The sequence below is a fragment of the Schistocerca piceifrons genome, chromosome 5, assembly GCF_021461385.2.
Source record: "Schistocerca piceifrons isolate TAMUIC-IGC-003096 chromosome 5, iqSchPice1.1, whole genome shotgun sequence".
Taxonomy (NCBI): Eukaryota; Metazoa; Arthropoda; class Insecta; order Orthoptera; family Acrididae; genus Schistocerca; species Schistocerca piceifrons.
The window spans coordinates 313,894,437-313,910,403 of NC_060142.1; the positions used below are offsets into that span (position 1 = coordinate 313,894,437).

Below are 15,967 nucleotides of genomic sequence, written 5' to 3' on the forward strand. Positions count from 1 at the left end.
CGTGGTATGAATCTGCATTGGTTAATGTTGCTACATATTCTTGGATTCACACTTTCTATTGATTAATTCAAAGTGTTACAGTAAGTGTTTGCGATCTGTGGTTACCATGATATAATGTGCTGTTCGTCACTATATCTTTGTGATGTACACTGATCATCAAAAAAGAAGGCCCGAATGATCCACCAAACTGTGTGTGTGTGGTAAACACTATCAGCTATGCCATTGATTATTTTTGCATGGTCAGCCGTGCACTCAAGGAGCATGAGAGTGGGACCATGATGCTGTGTCTACCAGTTGATGTAAGAGGACTCTCAAACAGCAATGCTGGCCAGTGGGTATCACCACCTGCACTTGTCACTATTCCTAAGTGACATGTTTGTTACTGATTAGTGAGTTGCCCAGCTAGATGAGTTTCAGAGGTGCTGCAGGAGTTTGGGTGGTCATATTTCGTGTTGTGCACCACACTGGTCATATGGACACCACCATTGCCCATTTTTGGTAGCAATGGATTCCGGAAGGCATGAATGGCATGAATATGTGATATGTAGAATCTAGACATCTGGCCAGCACCACAAGGAGGGAGGATAAATGTATTGTCCACGGTGCTTGAACAGATCCAACAGCAAGGATAGAGGCTATTCAGTGGGCTGTCCTGCCTTCTGTGCAACATCCCACATGTGCTAGTACCACAAGCAGACAGTTTTATGATTCAGGGCTCTCTGCACACCAGCCATTACAGAACCTGTCACTCTCACCCATGAATCATTATGCATTGTGCTCATCTAGCCTGTTGTCAACAGTGACAGACATGGGGTCTGCAGATTTACACCGAGTCATCTTTAGTGATGAGTTCACTTGTGCCTGGGAGGGGACAACTACTGGGTCTGTGTCTGGAAGCACTGTGGAGAGTGTCATGAAGAGCAGTTATTGGTCTGCCATCACACATCCTGCCAGCCTAGTGTGATGGTATGGAAGTGACATCGTAAGATGCTCATTGACCATTAGTGTTGCTAAAGGGATCCTTGACAGCCGCACGGCACATGGAGGAGGTCAGGCAACTGGTGGCTCTGCCATTCATGAATGCATATGCCCAGTTCCAACAGGAAAATGCTCATCCTTGTATCACTGCACCTCCAGAGTTTGCCTTGCAGTTGTGGATACTCTGTTACAGCCAGTCATGTCGCCTGATCTCTCCCTGATCAAGAATGTATGGGGTGCTATGGAGTATGCCATGTCATTCAACCAATGTGTGGGAACTGCAAGCTGAGTTGCAAGTGGCATGGGATGGGGTATCACAGGATGATATCCAAGACCTGTACAACTTGATGCCGTGATGTCTGGACACTTGTATTCACAACCACAGGAGTCTCAAGCCATACTAACACACAGATTTTATGGCCATCTAGTGCAATAAATATTGCTCCTTCAGAGTCGAAAATGTAACCATTCCTTATGTGTGGTACAATCTACCTGCCTGCCTACAATGATCACAATCTGCCATGTCATGCATGCAGCTCTTTTTACGAAGAAGAGTGTATGACAATAACTCAGTTGATTGTCGACTCAATAACTTGACCCTTCAGAGATTTGGTGTGTAACCATGTTTGTGACAGGAGTGACATACTGAGATGATAAATGGAAAATCTTGCCTCACATGACTTACTCTGAAAACAGTCTAGACCGAGGACAGAGCTTTTTTGTACCTTGAAGCTCATGCTTGTTTCTACAGTCAGTGGAATCAGACTGTTTGTTCTGCAGTGCTATGATGAACCAGATTCTGTTCCTGTTGTTCTTCTGACTAAAATTAACAAGGGTGGTGGTGGTGGTGGTGGTGGTGGTGAGGCTTGGTGTGATCACATTGAATCATTGTTCCAATTTCAGTTTGTTTTTTTAACTTACTGTTAAATGACTTTGCTAACTCAAATACTGGAGGTCTTTTAAGCACTTCTTCCAGTCATGGGTCCTTTGCTTCTAATATCTCTTACCAGGCTTTCTGATATAACAGTTTTGAACTACAGTGAAATGTCTAGGAGATCTGCTACCCATGAATGATATGCTCACTTACGCATATGCTGGAAACTTAAAATCAATTTCTGAAAGTATAACACTTCTTGAAATTTTGTTGGTACTGTTACCAGTACTGCAGAATTTCTCTACAGCACTTCTTGAAGCCCTTTTGGGTCATCTCAGGAGAGAAAAATAATCATGATGCCTCAGTGAGTCCATTATTTTATCTGTTTTGAAGTGCTGTATTAGCTACTTGTACCTTCACCTGTCATCTTTTACTGGATGGAATACTGAATACATAGGAGGTGCTTGATCCACTGCTGTGAATTATGGTGGAGGGACAGGTGTAGCCAATTGTGTGCTACAGTAGTAGATGTTACATCTGGCCTTGGCACTTCTTATGTTCTTCCACATATTGTTCTTTCCATTTGTCTGTTGTTGTAGTAATGCTTTCAGATATACAGCCATTGTTAAGTCCTTGTCATATGTGAATATCGCAATTGAAGGTGGTGGTGTTCTTTGACTCCTCTGTCATCACTTTCCTGGCAGTAAACATAAAAACTTAATAAATCTTGGAAAGTACTAAGTAACAAATTGAACAGAATGTAGTACATAGCCTGTAATTATGTACTCTTGGCGAGACGGCAAAATTAAGTCAGTGAGCTAGTCAATGTTAGTAACCAGCCAGTAGAAAACTAATCTCACCAAAATTCTGCTAAAGGTAAGAAAGGTGTTATTAACTAGCAACTCCATCTGGAAATTTTTTGATGTTTGTTGTATATCAGACAGAAAACAAACTGGTAATAGCTAGTTGTTAACATTCCTTCAATGGCTGAGTGGGTGAATTGAGTAGTTGAGCGTATGTAATGATCTCTGCTGGGTCGGTGGTGCCTACAAGGACTCCTCTGTATTGCAGAGGTCTGAAAGAATAGCAGAAAATTAGTTTTTAATTATTTTTGATGGACACCAACATTATGATAAGATGATGACAAAGAGGAAAGCAGAGGATGTAATTGGTTCCTTACAGTTGATTTGTAGTATTACATAATTCATTTTATGCCATTATTTAACTTCATACCCTTTTTATTTTCAGTTATCTTTGGTATGTCATGAAGATATATAGAGCTCAGAGGAAACCTCTTATGGACTACCTGAAGATGGTGACAGGAAGACAGATATATGGTTAGTTTGCTTTATTTGCATTTTGAGCAATATTGACTGGCTCACAAGACTATATTGAAAATAAATATACAAAAATTTCACAAAATAATTACTTAAAAGCATGTTTAATGGAAGAAGTGGTAAATATATTCTTCAGCTCCTGTGATTATCAAAATACGAACATTTGGTAGAACTGTGGTCAGCAGTGCATTATTTAGTGCTATATTTTCATTGTGTTTTGAACTTTGGGCTAATTGGGGCAGTGCAGTGTAAATATGGCAATGGAAAATCTTTGAAGATAAATCTGTCATTAATCCAAAGACCAGTTTGAACACCATGATGTTAAAAGAGATGGTATGTCATTGCATTTCTCTGATGTCAGAACTGAGTTACTCAGCCAGTTATAGTGGGACCAATAGCTTAACTTCGACTCTAGACCACCCTGCAGCTCGCTCTTTTTCATGACTGTTGTAACAGTGGCAGAGGTGAAAAAATGATGGATACAATTCATAGGACTGACTGTGGATGAAAGATCACACTTTTGAATCTGTAGTCTGGCGCTTAAGTAATGAATGATGCAGAAAGCCCGTAGTGGAATATAAATTATGAAAGGAGCAAAAGTAACAACTCAACATGTAGACTGACAAACATTGCTACACACACACACACACACACCCCTAACTACCTGCATAGCTACAGCACTGTATGTGTATTCTGCACAAATTGGGTCCGAAGAAAACTTTTTCTGACAGCAGTTTAGCAACATTTTCAGGCTTGCTTATGTGTGTATCACCCACTCAACCCTTCAATTATATGGCAAGTCGTGGCTGCACAATGTTTGTTCCACTGCATGCAACACAGCTCTTTTTTCTGTATACCCAGTGGTGCATACTTCACCCTTTTGTAATGTTACTGAATTGCGCACTCACTGTCCTTTGGTGCATTCTGATATCATGTTTATGTCATGTCATGTTATGTTTATTACTTTTGCTATCCTGTTGCTCCTGTAAGAGTTATTGTTGTAAGTCTGACATTACTCCCTTAAAGCTATGATAGTGAGTGTTTCCTGAGGAGGATAGAAAGGTCTCTTTAGCAATAAGAAATCATTGTTTGACTTCTAAAGAGTCTTAAACTGTAGAATGACTTTTACAACAGCAAGAGTACACTTGCGAAAAATGCTGAGTAGCATCCAGCTTTTAGGAGTCAGGTGTTGTGTCTAGGAGAATATTTATTTATTTAGCATGTGCCTAGGATCACACCACATAAGGAAATGGATTTTCTTTAATAACACACATAAATATATTTAACACATAGGGAAGAAATTTATGATTATAAATTGATTAAAATTACAATATTTACAAAGCACAGGTCAGAGGCTTATATCCAACTGCTGGCCATACACAACTGATGCCTTGGTTGCTAACAGGAACTCCTCTGGATCGATTTGGGTACGTACATATGATGCACTGAGAAATATGCCATTCTGCACCACAGTCACAGCTGGGCGATATTGTTAATCCCCATTTGTACATTGAGTCAGCACTTATTCCACTATTTGTCTCAGTCATGTCTGCTATATACAGGGAAAACAGAAGAGGGTCTAGCACTGATTCTTGTGGAAGGCCTTTATTAAACTTTGTTAGAGGGCGGAAGCTTCTTTTACTTAACATAGCAGTGATGAGGTTTCCAGTTTTAAGACATGGTATGACTTAAATGTTTGAATGTAACCCCTTATGTCTATGCAGTAATGTGGCTACTGTGAGATCTATACACAAAATTGAAGTGTTCTGTGTGTTTTTGGAATACTGCTTCAATATAAGTTATCAGTCAGAGAATCTGGTTGGTGCAGCTCCAGTTTTGGCAAAATCCTGCCTGTTTAGCAGGCAAGCTTTGGAAAATTATGTGGCTGATTCTGTTATACAATATTCTTTCGAAAATTTTTATATAGTATATAATTAAAGCAGTAGGTCGATATCTTTGTGGTTTGTCATTTGGTTTACCTGGTTTTAAGGTGGCTAAGAGCAAAGATTTTTGCTCTTTTCAAATCACAGGGTATGTTACCAGTTTGGAGAATATCATAAAGAAAGCTGCTAGCCATTTTTTACATGCATCCTACTGCGAATTAGGAATTATGAATGGATGCTGTCAAACCAGATGCCTTGCCTGCTTTCATTTCTTTGATGGCTGTCATTGTTTCCTCACTGCTGAATGGTGTGTGAGGCAAATGGTTTATACAGGTTGTTGTTGTGTGCAACTGATAGATATTATGTTCCTGTAAGTTGACCATTAAGGAAATAAATGGTCCCACGTGACAAACCAGTAAGGTTTATGTAGGAACAAACATTGCTAAACCACATCCAGTTTTTGATATTTTTTGTGTTAATTACAGAAATTTGTTAGAGAAGTCATAGAAAATACACAGAGAAAAGAAAATTACAATGGATAGGAACACTCTTTCTTGTTAGTTGTTATTTAGTTGAGATTGGCTTCTTTGCCCAAAAACTTTTTCAGGTAAGTGCTACTTGTTATATTATTGTGCAGTTATTGACATTTCAAATGTAATGGAGACATAAAGTAATTTGTTTCATGCACTGGAGTAGTGTGCTCCAGTAATGTATTCAGAAAATGCATTAGGGGTTTCACATTTGGGGAATGGCCTCATCATTGCTGGTTTTTATTTAAAAAGAGACCTGTTATTTTTAGAATGAAATTTGACACTATTAAGAAAGAAAAAAAGGTAAGGTGTGTGATCCCTCCAAAATCTATATATTTGACTAATGAGAGAACAAAGTAAATGAATAAAAATGGGAGTAATTGCAATATCACACTCCTGAAGAAAGAGGTAAATAGCGAAAACAAGGAAGAATATGAACAGATGTATTTATGAGCTCTCAAGACAGAAATTCACAAAGCTGCAGAAATAAAGAAAACAGGTGTTCAGAAAAATCTGAAATATTATTCAAAGACATTACACTGTAATGTAACATGTTGAGATCATTAGGTAAAACTTGTGAAAGATATTTGATGCTCTCTTCGTTCATTCAAAAGAATATTCTGTAATTTTCAGTGATCAAATTCAAAATTGCTCCGATTCCACATATACAGAATCACACAGCTTGGTACAGGAGTTATTAATAGAAATTATATAGACTAAATTTGTCCTGGTAAGTATGTAAAATAAGAGGTAATATGAGAACATTAAGTGCAGGTGCTTCCTTCATTTGGGGGGAAAAAAAAAAGGTTACTCTTCAATTAAAGTGCTTGCCCGCGTTTGGCTGGTACTAATGAAATAATTAATGCAGAAATACTTGGCGATATGCTTGCATGATACTGAAAGAGCCAGAGCAGAGTAATAACAACACAGTGAACAAAGAAAATCGGAAAATCTTGAAGTCTGAAGTTAAGCTATTGAGCAGCAGACAGCAGATAAGTTATTTAAATGAGTGCATGTGCAATTTCCCCCCCCCCCCCCCCCCCTCACAAACACAAACACACACACACACACACACACACACACACACACACACAGTGTGAATGAAGTTTAACACTTTGACTGTCACACACATAGTGATGGATGTTTCCTTGCCTGGCCAGGCCAGGCACATGGTGGTAGGTGTGAGTCTCTGCTGCGGCTGCTGATAGGTGGATTGTGTCAGGCAAGAGGCTTTGGTGTGGCTGCTGGTGGCCTCATGGCAGTCAGTGCGTTAAAAGAAGAGACTGGTTCCTATGGGGGCTAGACATGGCAGGAAAGGAAGAGGATAAAGATATGTAATGTAATAATTTGTGCTGGAGGATTGCAATGAAGAGCAGCTGAAAGAGTTGAAACAAGTAAGTCACTGGTCCAGATGGAACCCAAATTCGGTTTCACAGAGTGTACTCTTTGACGATGACCCCATACTTAACTTGCGCTTTTGTGAATCTCTCGCTGAGTGGAAAAAGAATGCATGTATGTCAAATATGTAAGAAACATAAAAGGGTGAACCCACAAAACTACAGATTGACATCCTAGTTAGTTAACAGCTGATGACTTAATCACTAAAACAGATCTGTGTAGGATGGAGGTGATGTAGTTTGTATTGGAGGAAGAATTTGTGTATAAAATGTACAGGCCATCTAAAGTGTAAAAATTGTTATTTATCTATAATATTTATTTGGACAGACTGACAAGATGTGGAGAAACAGGGCTTGGGATTTTTGAATGGCTTTCAGTATTCACGTTGATAATGATTGGGAGGAGGGAAGGGACAACTTGCAGACAGGTGCATGATAAAGAAATGGAATGTGCTCTTGACCATCAGATAGGGTGTCTCTCTCTCTCTCTCTCTCTCTCTCTCTCTCTCTCTCTCTCTCTCAGTATTTTTTCATACTACCTGGAACTTTTCAGTATTGTTGCTGGAAAGCTGCAGATGCTGTTGCCTGAGTGTCAGTTTTTATTTCAGTTGCTCCTTTTTACTGTTGTAGGAGTACCTTTGGGTGGCATTGGCTGTGGAACAATTGGTCGTGGCTTTAAGGGAGAATTTTGTAGATACCAACTTAAGCCAGGTGTTTACGAATATGCATTAGTTCATGCCAATCAGTTCATTATTACTATACAGTCTACAGACAAGAAGATATTGTACCAGAAGGTATTGTCATCATGCCGGTAAGCTTTAATGATTTAAATTTCTTTATATATATACACACACACACACACATACAGTTAGTGTTTTCTATGTTATATGTTTTTTTATTAGCCATTCAGCATGTTTACCATGCAATTGGCTTTGTCAAAATACATTTTACATATTCGTAAAAGTATAGTTGTTACCAATATTTACATATACACATAAGTACATAAACTTCTTGCTATTCAGAAGATTTCATTAATAATAATTACATGGTTTACATTCAAGAATTAATTATACAGTTTTACACATTTAGTTAATGATAGTTACACTATTTCTTCGTTTATTTCATTCAGGAATTAATTACACAGTTTTACACATTTAGTTGATGATAGTTACATATTTCATTCTTTATACACTCCTTACAAATTACCTCCAAGACATTCTTCAGTTGAATAGTATGCTTTATTTTTAACCGTATGTCTAATACCTCCTTAAATTTAAAGAAGGTGAGGGTTTTGACTGATTGTAGCAGTTTATTTTGTAACTTTAGACTTAGGTGTTTGTGACTGTTGTGTGTCAGTGACAGCCTAGAATATGGTATATCAAGCATGCAGTTGTTTCTCGTGCTGTGCAAATGTAAATTCATTCTCTGTGTAAATTGTCATATATTTTCTTTTACGCAGTTGTACATACAGGGCTATTACAAATGATTGAAGCAGATTTCATAAATTCACTGTAGCTCCATTCATTGACATATGGTCACGACACACTACAGATACGTAGAAAAACTCATAAAGTTTTGTTCAGCTGAAGCCGCACTTCAGGTTTCTGCCGCCAGAGCGCTCGAGAGCGCAGTGAGACAAAATGGCGACAGGAGCCGAGAAAGCGTATGTCGTGCTTGAAATGCACTCACATCAGTCAGTCATAACAGTGCAACGACACTTCAGGATGAAGTTCAACAAAGATCCACCAACTGCTAACTCCATTCGGCGATGGTATGCGCAGTTTAAAGCTTCTGGATGCCTCTGTAGGGGGAAATCAACGGGTCGGCCTGCAGTGAGCGAAGAAACAGTTGAACGCGTGCGGGCAAGTTTCACGCGTAGCCTGCGGAAGTCAACAAATAAAGCAAGCAGGGAGCTAAACGTACCACAGCCGACGGTTTGGAAAATCTTACGGAAAAGGCTAAAGCAGAAGCCTTACCGTTTACAATTGCTACAAGCCCTGACACCTGATGACAAAGTCAAACGCTTTGAATTTTCAACGCGGCTGCAACAGCTCACGGAGAGGATGCGTTCAGTGCGAAACTTGTTTTCAGTGATGAAGCAACATTTTTTCTTAATGGTGAAGTGAACAGACACAATGTGCGAATCTGGGCGGTAGAGAATCCTCACGAATTCATGCAGCAAATTCGCAATTCACTAAAAGTTAATGTGTTTTGTGCAATCTCACGGTTTAAAGTTTACGGCCCCTTTTTCTTCTGCGAAAAAAACGTTACAGGACACATGTATCTGGACATGCTTGAAAATTGGCTCATGCCACAACTGGAGACCGACAGCGCCGACTTCATCTTTCAACTGGATGGTGCTCCACCGCACTTCCATCATGATGTTCGGCATTTCTTGAACAGGAGATTGGAAAACCGATGGATTGGTCGTGGTGGAGATCATGATCAGCAATTCATGTCATGGCTTCCATGCTCTCCCGACTTAACCTCATGTGATTTCTTTCTGTGGGGTTATGTGAAAGATTCAGTGTTTAAACCTCCTCTACCAAGAAACGTGCCAGAACTGTGAGCTTGCATCAACGATGCTTTCGAACTTATTGATGGGGACATGCTGCGCCGAGTGTGGGAGGAACTTTATTATCGGCTTGATGTCTGCCGAATCACTAAAGGGGCACATATCGAACATTTGTGAATGCCTAAAAAAACTTTTTGAGTTTTTGTATGTGTGTGCAAAGCATTGTGAAAATATCTCAAATAATAAAGTTATTGTAGAGCTGTGAAATCGCTTCAATCATTTGTAATAACCCTGTATAGAAGTTTGGAAGGGTCATTATATTTAATAGGCTGAAGTGCTCCTTACAGGTTTCTTTTGGACCCAGTCCTTGTATACATCTGCTTTTTTCCTGTTGTTTGAATACATAATTTGTACTTGTTGAATTACCCCATAACACAATCCCATATTGTAGCTGTGACTGAAAAAATGCGTAGTAGCAAAGCATCAATAAACTTTTACTGAGAGAATATCTTAGTTTATACCGCAGGAATATCACATCGGCAATGTTGCCTGTTGGATAGCTTATAAGGTCATCCCATGAGAGCCTTTGGTCTATTTCAGTCCCAATAGTTTGACACTATGATTCTCTTCCTTCTGTACCTTCAGATTAAAATAAATTTCCTCTGTTTTTGTGTTGTTTATGCATAACTAGTAAGCAACACACCACATCCTACATTTTTCAGAAACTTCATTATTTTTGTTTACCACCTCTTGCATACTCTCACCTGTGGAGATCATGGTCATATCATCAACATATAAGACATTTTTGCAGGCTTAATACAATATGTGATCCAAAGTATCCAGACACTTGGCTGAAAATGAACTAGAATTTCATGGCACCTTCCATCGGAGTTCTGCTTTCCTTGATTATAGTCTTTATTACAAAGGTACTGAATCCATAGTAGTCTTCTGTTCTAGAGTTGTTAAGCTTGTTTTCAGAGTTATTTGTATCTGCAGCAGATATTCTACACCAGTTAAATCTTTCATCTGTTTTATTCTGTGTTTGCAAAAGAAAAGCTTCCGTATCAGTTAAATCATCACTTTTTGGTATGTGGGCATTTACTGAATTTATGAAGTGTTCATTGAGAGTGTTGCAATTAATTGGGTTGCTGATTTCTTCCTTTTCCACGTTTATCTCACTTTTAACTATGTTCCAGGCAGCTTTACATTTGTTTTTAGAATTTAAAATATACTCTTCCATTTGCTTTCATTTTTGCTGCTTTAATTTCAGATTTGTATATTTTTCTTAAGTTTATATATCTATTCTTGTTTTCTTGACTGCTTTCAATTTTGCCCTTCAGCATGAGTAAAGGGATTCTGATTTTATTGAGGTGTGGGATGTACCACTTTTTTGTATACTGTGGTTTATGCATATTGCTAGGGTTACATCTCTTAGTAATTAGATGTCAGTTACTGTCCAATGTATTTTTTATATTGGATATGAATGCAGAAAAGCTTTAATTTATATCTTTGCAGATGGTTAGTATTCCAGCCCATTCTGTTCTACTCAATACATTTCTCATTATTTTAGTGATCTCTTCCTTGAGAACTCAGTGTCATCCTGGTATCATCAAGTGTCAGATTTCCAGTTTTGAGCCATATCCCATCATGGTCAGATAGTCCTAATTTGATGGTATCCCACTGTACTTGATTCCTCAAACATTGCTAATTATACTGTCAAGGCATGCCTCCATTCTGGTCAGTTTTTCATTTAAGCTGTAGTAATTCATTGATCTTAAGATATTAGGATGTGTACCACAGTTTTTCTCTTTACTCTTAAATCTATATTCATGTCTCCTGTGATAAATGTCTTATATTCCTTACATTTGGCAGTCAGTGAGTGTAATTCAGAGAGTTTTCTGCAAATATCTCATTATCAGAAGCTGGTGGTCGGTAAACTGTTGCAGTAATGAGTTTCTGAGTGTGTATAACCAAGGCAGATGCTTCAACAGACAGGCTTGTGAGGTCTATGATTGAATATTTTAGTTTCAAATTTTTGTTGGTCTACAATAGCTTGTTGCCAGTAAATAGCCAATTGGTACAAATAAGCTTATTTCTGCACTTTTAATCCAATGTTCATTCACAAAGAGACTGCCACACTTAATTTCCTGCAGCCACTTCTACAGTTCACTACTTTGTTTCTTAGGGCTTGTACATTTATATGTAACAAAAGTAGTTCATTTTTGTTGCAAGGTGGTACATTGCATACATTGGGCTTAGTGTGATTATTTACTTCAAATGTGTTTTTTGTATTGCATTCTGAAGCTCTTTGTTTCGACCAAGTCTGACACATTTCAAGCGTGTTCAGCCTTATACATTTCCCTGATTTGGTTGTGAGTTTTGATATGTATGTTCTAAATTGCTGTTACAAGATAATTTATTATTTACCACACTAAGTATTTTTTGGGCCAGCAGTGGTTTTCCTAATCCTCTTAGGCCTTGGCTATGGCTTGGTATTACAAGTTCTCGAGCAGTTACAATTGTCAAAGGGCTGATGGTTACACATAAGACATTCCTTAATATCTAAAAGAATTACATTTTTAAACTGTTTGCAGAATGTTTCAAAATACTAGTTAGCTTTGGTTATTTCTCTATTTACACATGATGATTCAATTAAATCATAGCGATGAGGTAATTTAAATAATATGTTAACTTGCCCAGTGTTGTCTTCAGTGCTGTTGTTGCTGCAGCTGTTTCATTATGGTATACATCATTGGAACCTCCTATAAGAACTAGAAAGTCACTCTTTGACAGAGTACTTCAGTCTTCAATTTTGGTGAGGATCTGGTTGAATCTTGCTCTGGGTTTCGCTATGCCTTCTATTATTATTATTTTTTATTTATTTATTTATTTTTTTTTTTTTAGTTGTCAGGGTCTTTGTTTTTGTAGCAACCTCTCTTCCAAAATCATCAGAGTAGATTCTGATGTGTGTTGTTTTTTTTCTCTTGGTATTTCTTGACTCTGTGTTCCATCTTGTTCTTTATCTGTTGCATTTGTTATTTTGTTTGTTTTACTCAATTTCAAAGCAGGCATCGTCTAACGTGGGTTGCCGCAAGATCTTTTGATGTGGTTTGTATTAGATGATATTATGCGTGTGCGCTTTTTGTGCCACAATCCATGTTGTTCTGTTTCTTGTGTTTGGCTTCAGATGTGTTTGTGTGAGTTTCATTATCTTCAGGTCCATTATAATAGGGTATGGTACATATTTTAAGACTAATAGTTTTTGACCTACATTCATCATAGTTACAGATTTTTATGGTTATCTGTTGTCCCTTTATTGAGGTATCTGCTTTCCCACATTGAAAATCGAATATGTTTCCGCATTCCATGCACTCAACACCACTTCTCACAGTTTTCTGGCATTTTTGACAATATTTATCGCACTAGTGTTTTTGTTGTTGAAATTCATTTTTTAGCTTTAACCCATGAATTTCATGTAATAGAAACACTATAATATCGTCTTTAGTGTCTTTGCTGTTTACTTTTTCGTGCATTTCTTCTTTACAGCAATTCAAACAGAACCAAGTCTTTTGGTTTTGACTTAACATTTGCACACACATAGTTGTAAACTGTTTCGTATTCTAGACACATTATTCCTTTATCAGCACTTTTTTCACAATAGCCGTGGGAGGACATCCCATTTTCTTGCATATATTCAGTGTTGGTAGTTGATGCTGCGCATGCGTGCGCGCGCGCGCGCACACACACACACACACACACACACACACACACACACACACACACACACACATTTATCTTTGTATTTTTCAGTGTTCACACTTCTTATTTCTTCTTATTTTATCATTGTTTTTAATAATTTAATATGCCAGGCAAGTATTATCACAATAAGTACCGATTTTTTTGCATGTGTGCACTTTCTATCGTAATTTTTAATTTTACCCGTAGAGCTATTGCACTCATTTTCATTGGGAACCATCTGTAATTTTGCCTGTGTCTAGCACATAATTATGAAATCTTAAAACTGTCACAATGATTGATGTGATACAGTGATTAAGGCACTGGATGTGGGTTCAAAAGTATTAGCATTCAAATGCTCATCTGGCTAAGCAGTTTTGAATTTTCTGTGGTTTCCCTAAACTGATTAAAGTATATTCTTGAATCATTCTTTTGGAAAGAAAATAGCTGATTTCCTTCCCCATCTTTGCCCTAATTGAGGTTTGTTATGTATTTAATGATCTTGCTATAGATGGGCGTTAAACCCCAGTTTATCTAGTAAACTCCTAAACATATTTGCTTAGAAAAAGTTGGATATTCCTCCTTTCTTGGAAAAGCCTGCAACCATGTTTTTTCTCATGGGGAATAATTCCATTTAACACTTGCTTTTTAATTTCTGATCTACCTTGCTAAACATTAGGTGTTTTTAAAATTTATCCTTATTTTGAAGAACTAGAAGCTGTGTACTTGTAACTGGGTTAGTGAAATGTGCGTTTTATGCAACAACATTCTATTTATTATGCTTTGTGTGTGTTTTACTGGAAATCCAAAAAATCATGTAAGTATGTTGTTCAAAACACCAGCTAATATGCAGCTGTGTTAGTATTTTTTCAGTATGTTTTATGCCTGCTGCAGGATTTCTCCAGTCCGTATCATCCATATCACCATTGCAGACTATAAATACTATAATTATTTTGGAAGCAAAGAAATTCACATCTCAATAAATTTTACATATTTCTACAGTATATGATCTGATGTCATATTGTTAAGGAGTAATTCATCACTAAAAAGTATTTATTACACAGAAGTGAACACTGACTTCGTGCTCACTTGGTCATCTGGTGCGCATCTCTTTGTCGAGTTTGATGTTCTTACTGCACCTTCACAAATTGTGTGTATGTCAAACGGGGTGATTTTGGACACCAGAGCGAATTCGGACAGTATGGCTTATTTGCTCTTTGCACTGCATAGAAACAAACAGTTACTTATTTTAACGTCCATTAGCCAGTTATTTTAAGCGCAAGATTGCTTTTATCACTTCCCACAACTTTTATTTTGCATCAGTTGTATCCCTAGGTGAATAATTGACGAACAGTCTCAGTATTAAAAATCCATGGGGTGACTTCAGACACTTTATTTAACTGCCTCAGATAAATATGCCTTCACATACACTTTCTGGTTCTGGGATATTTTATTTGTTACACATATACCCTACCACTTACACAACAATCAATTTAATCCACCAATATATACGAAAGTTATGATCAAATTAACGACAAAACCGTCCAAAATCACCCCATTGACGGTACTAAGGAAACCTACTGTAATTAATTTCTCACGAATGAAAACAAATGAAAATAATGAATTGCTTCTTCAAGAAGAAAAATATTATTCATTTTGTATTAGTGGAGGTGTAGTAGCTCATAAATATCTTGTCAGAAAGATCTTTGATCATTCCTACAATAATATTCAATCTCTAACTGAGGCAAAGCAGAGTTTTTATTAGAAATAAAATTTTTCCTTCTGGGCAACTACTTCAATTCTAGAGCTAAATTTTTAATTTAAAGCGAATATCATACTGTCACCAGAACCAAATCCGAATCTCAATGCAGTATCATCAGTGTAGTACGACACTTAACACTGAAACTACATATATTACGAACATCACTGTACAGCTAGAAAAAACTGACCACCTGAAGGGAGAGTGCTGCAATCTATACAAACAGCTAATATTCTAGAATATGCAAATATTACAAATAAGAAATTTCAAGAGTCTTGCGGGAATGATAAATATTAAGTAAGAAATAATATTTGGTGATCAGATTTGAACTGGCAACTGGTAGCGTGCCAGCCAGTGACACTAACCACCATCTCACACAGCATGCAGCACAACTTGCAGCATTGCTCCCTCTCTTGGAGAATCAGCAACCCGCTGTTTCAGAAGTTTTCATTGGAGCCAACTACAGCACCTTGGATCTATATCTTGTCAATGGTTCCCTATATGGCAGCACTGGCAGATTCTTGGGTTCTGATCATGATATCATGTTATCTTCACTATGATGAGCATTGTAGGTATCCTCTCCCTTTCATTGAACGAGAAGCCTTTATTTTAATGACCTGTGCCTGCAGCCTGTAGTAGTGCTTCATGTGGAGAAAATGAATGACACCTCTGTACTTTTGTTTCTTGATGAAGGGTCATAGTCTTCAAATTCATATGTGATGTTGCAAAATGACTAAAAGATATGACACTGCCCAAAGCAGTTCTTTAAAAGCTTTTCCAAGTCCCACATTTCGCACAGGCATTCAAATTTGTGCCATGTCATGCAGCGTGTATCTCACTGGTCTGAGCTTGCTATTATAGTGCTCTCAGTTTACTTCTTCATTCCTGGTGGTTTACTTCTTCATTCCTGGTGATTAGGTGTTTTATGTAGCCATCCTCAGCATCGTCTGGCTGAAATG

The 15,967-nt window shown here is 37.7% G+C and overlaps 1 protein-coding gene across 1 annotated transcript in view; it reads left to right on the forward strand.

Moving 5' to 3' along the window:
- The window catches only part of LOC124798257 (non-lysosomal glucosylceramidase), a 257,460-nt gene that overhangs the window by 64,887 nt on the left and 176,606 nt on the right, over positions 1-15,967 (forward strand). The window contains exons 2-3 of the mRNA XM_047261576.1: positions 3,101-3,189; positions 7,630-7,810. Coding sequence (XP_047117532.1) covers positions 3,101-3,189; positions 7,630-7,810 — 270 coding nt within the window. The remainder of the gene's footprint in view (positions 1-3,100; positions 3,190-7,629; positions 7,811-15,967) is intronic.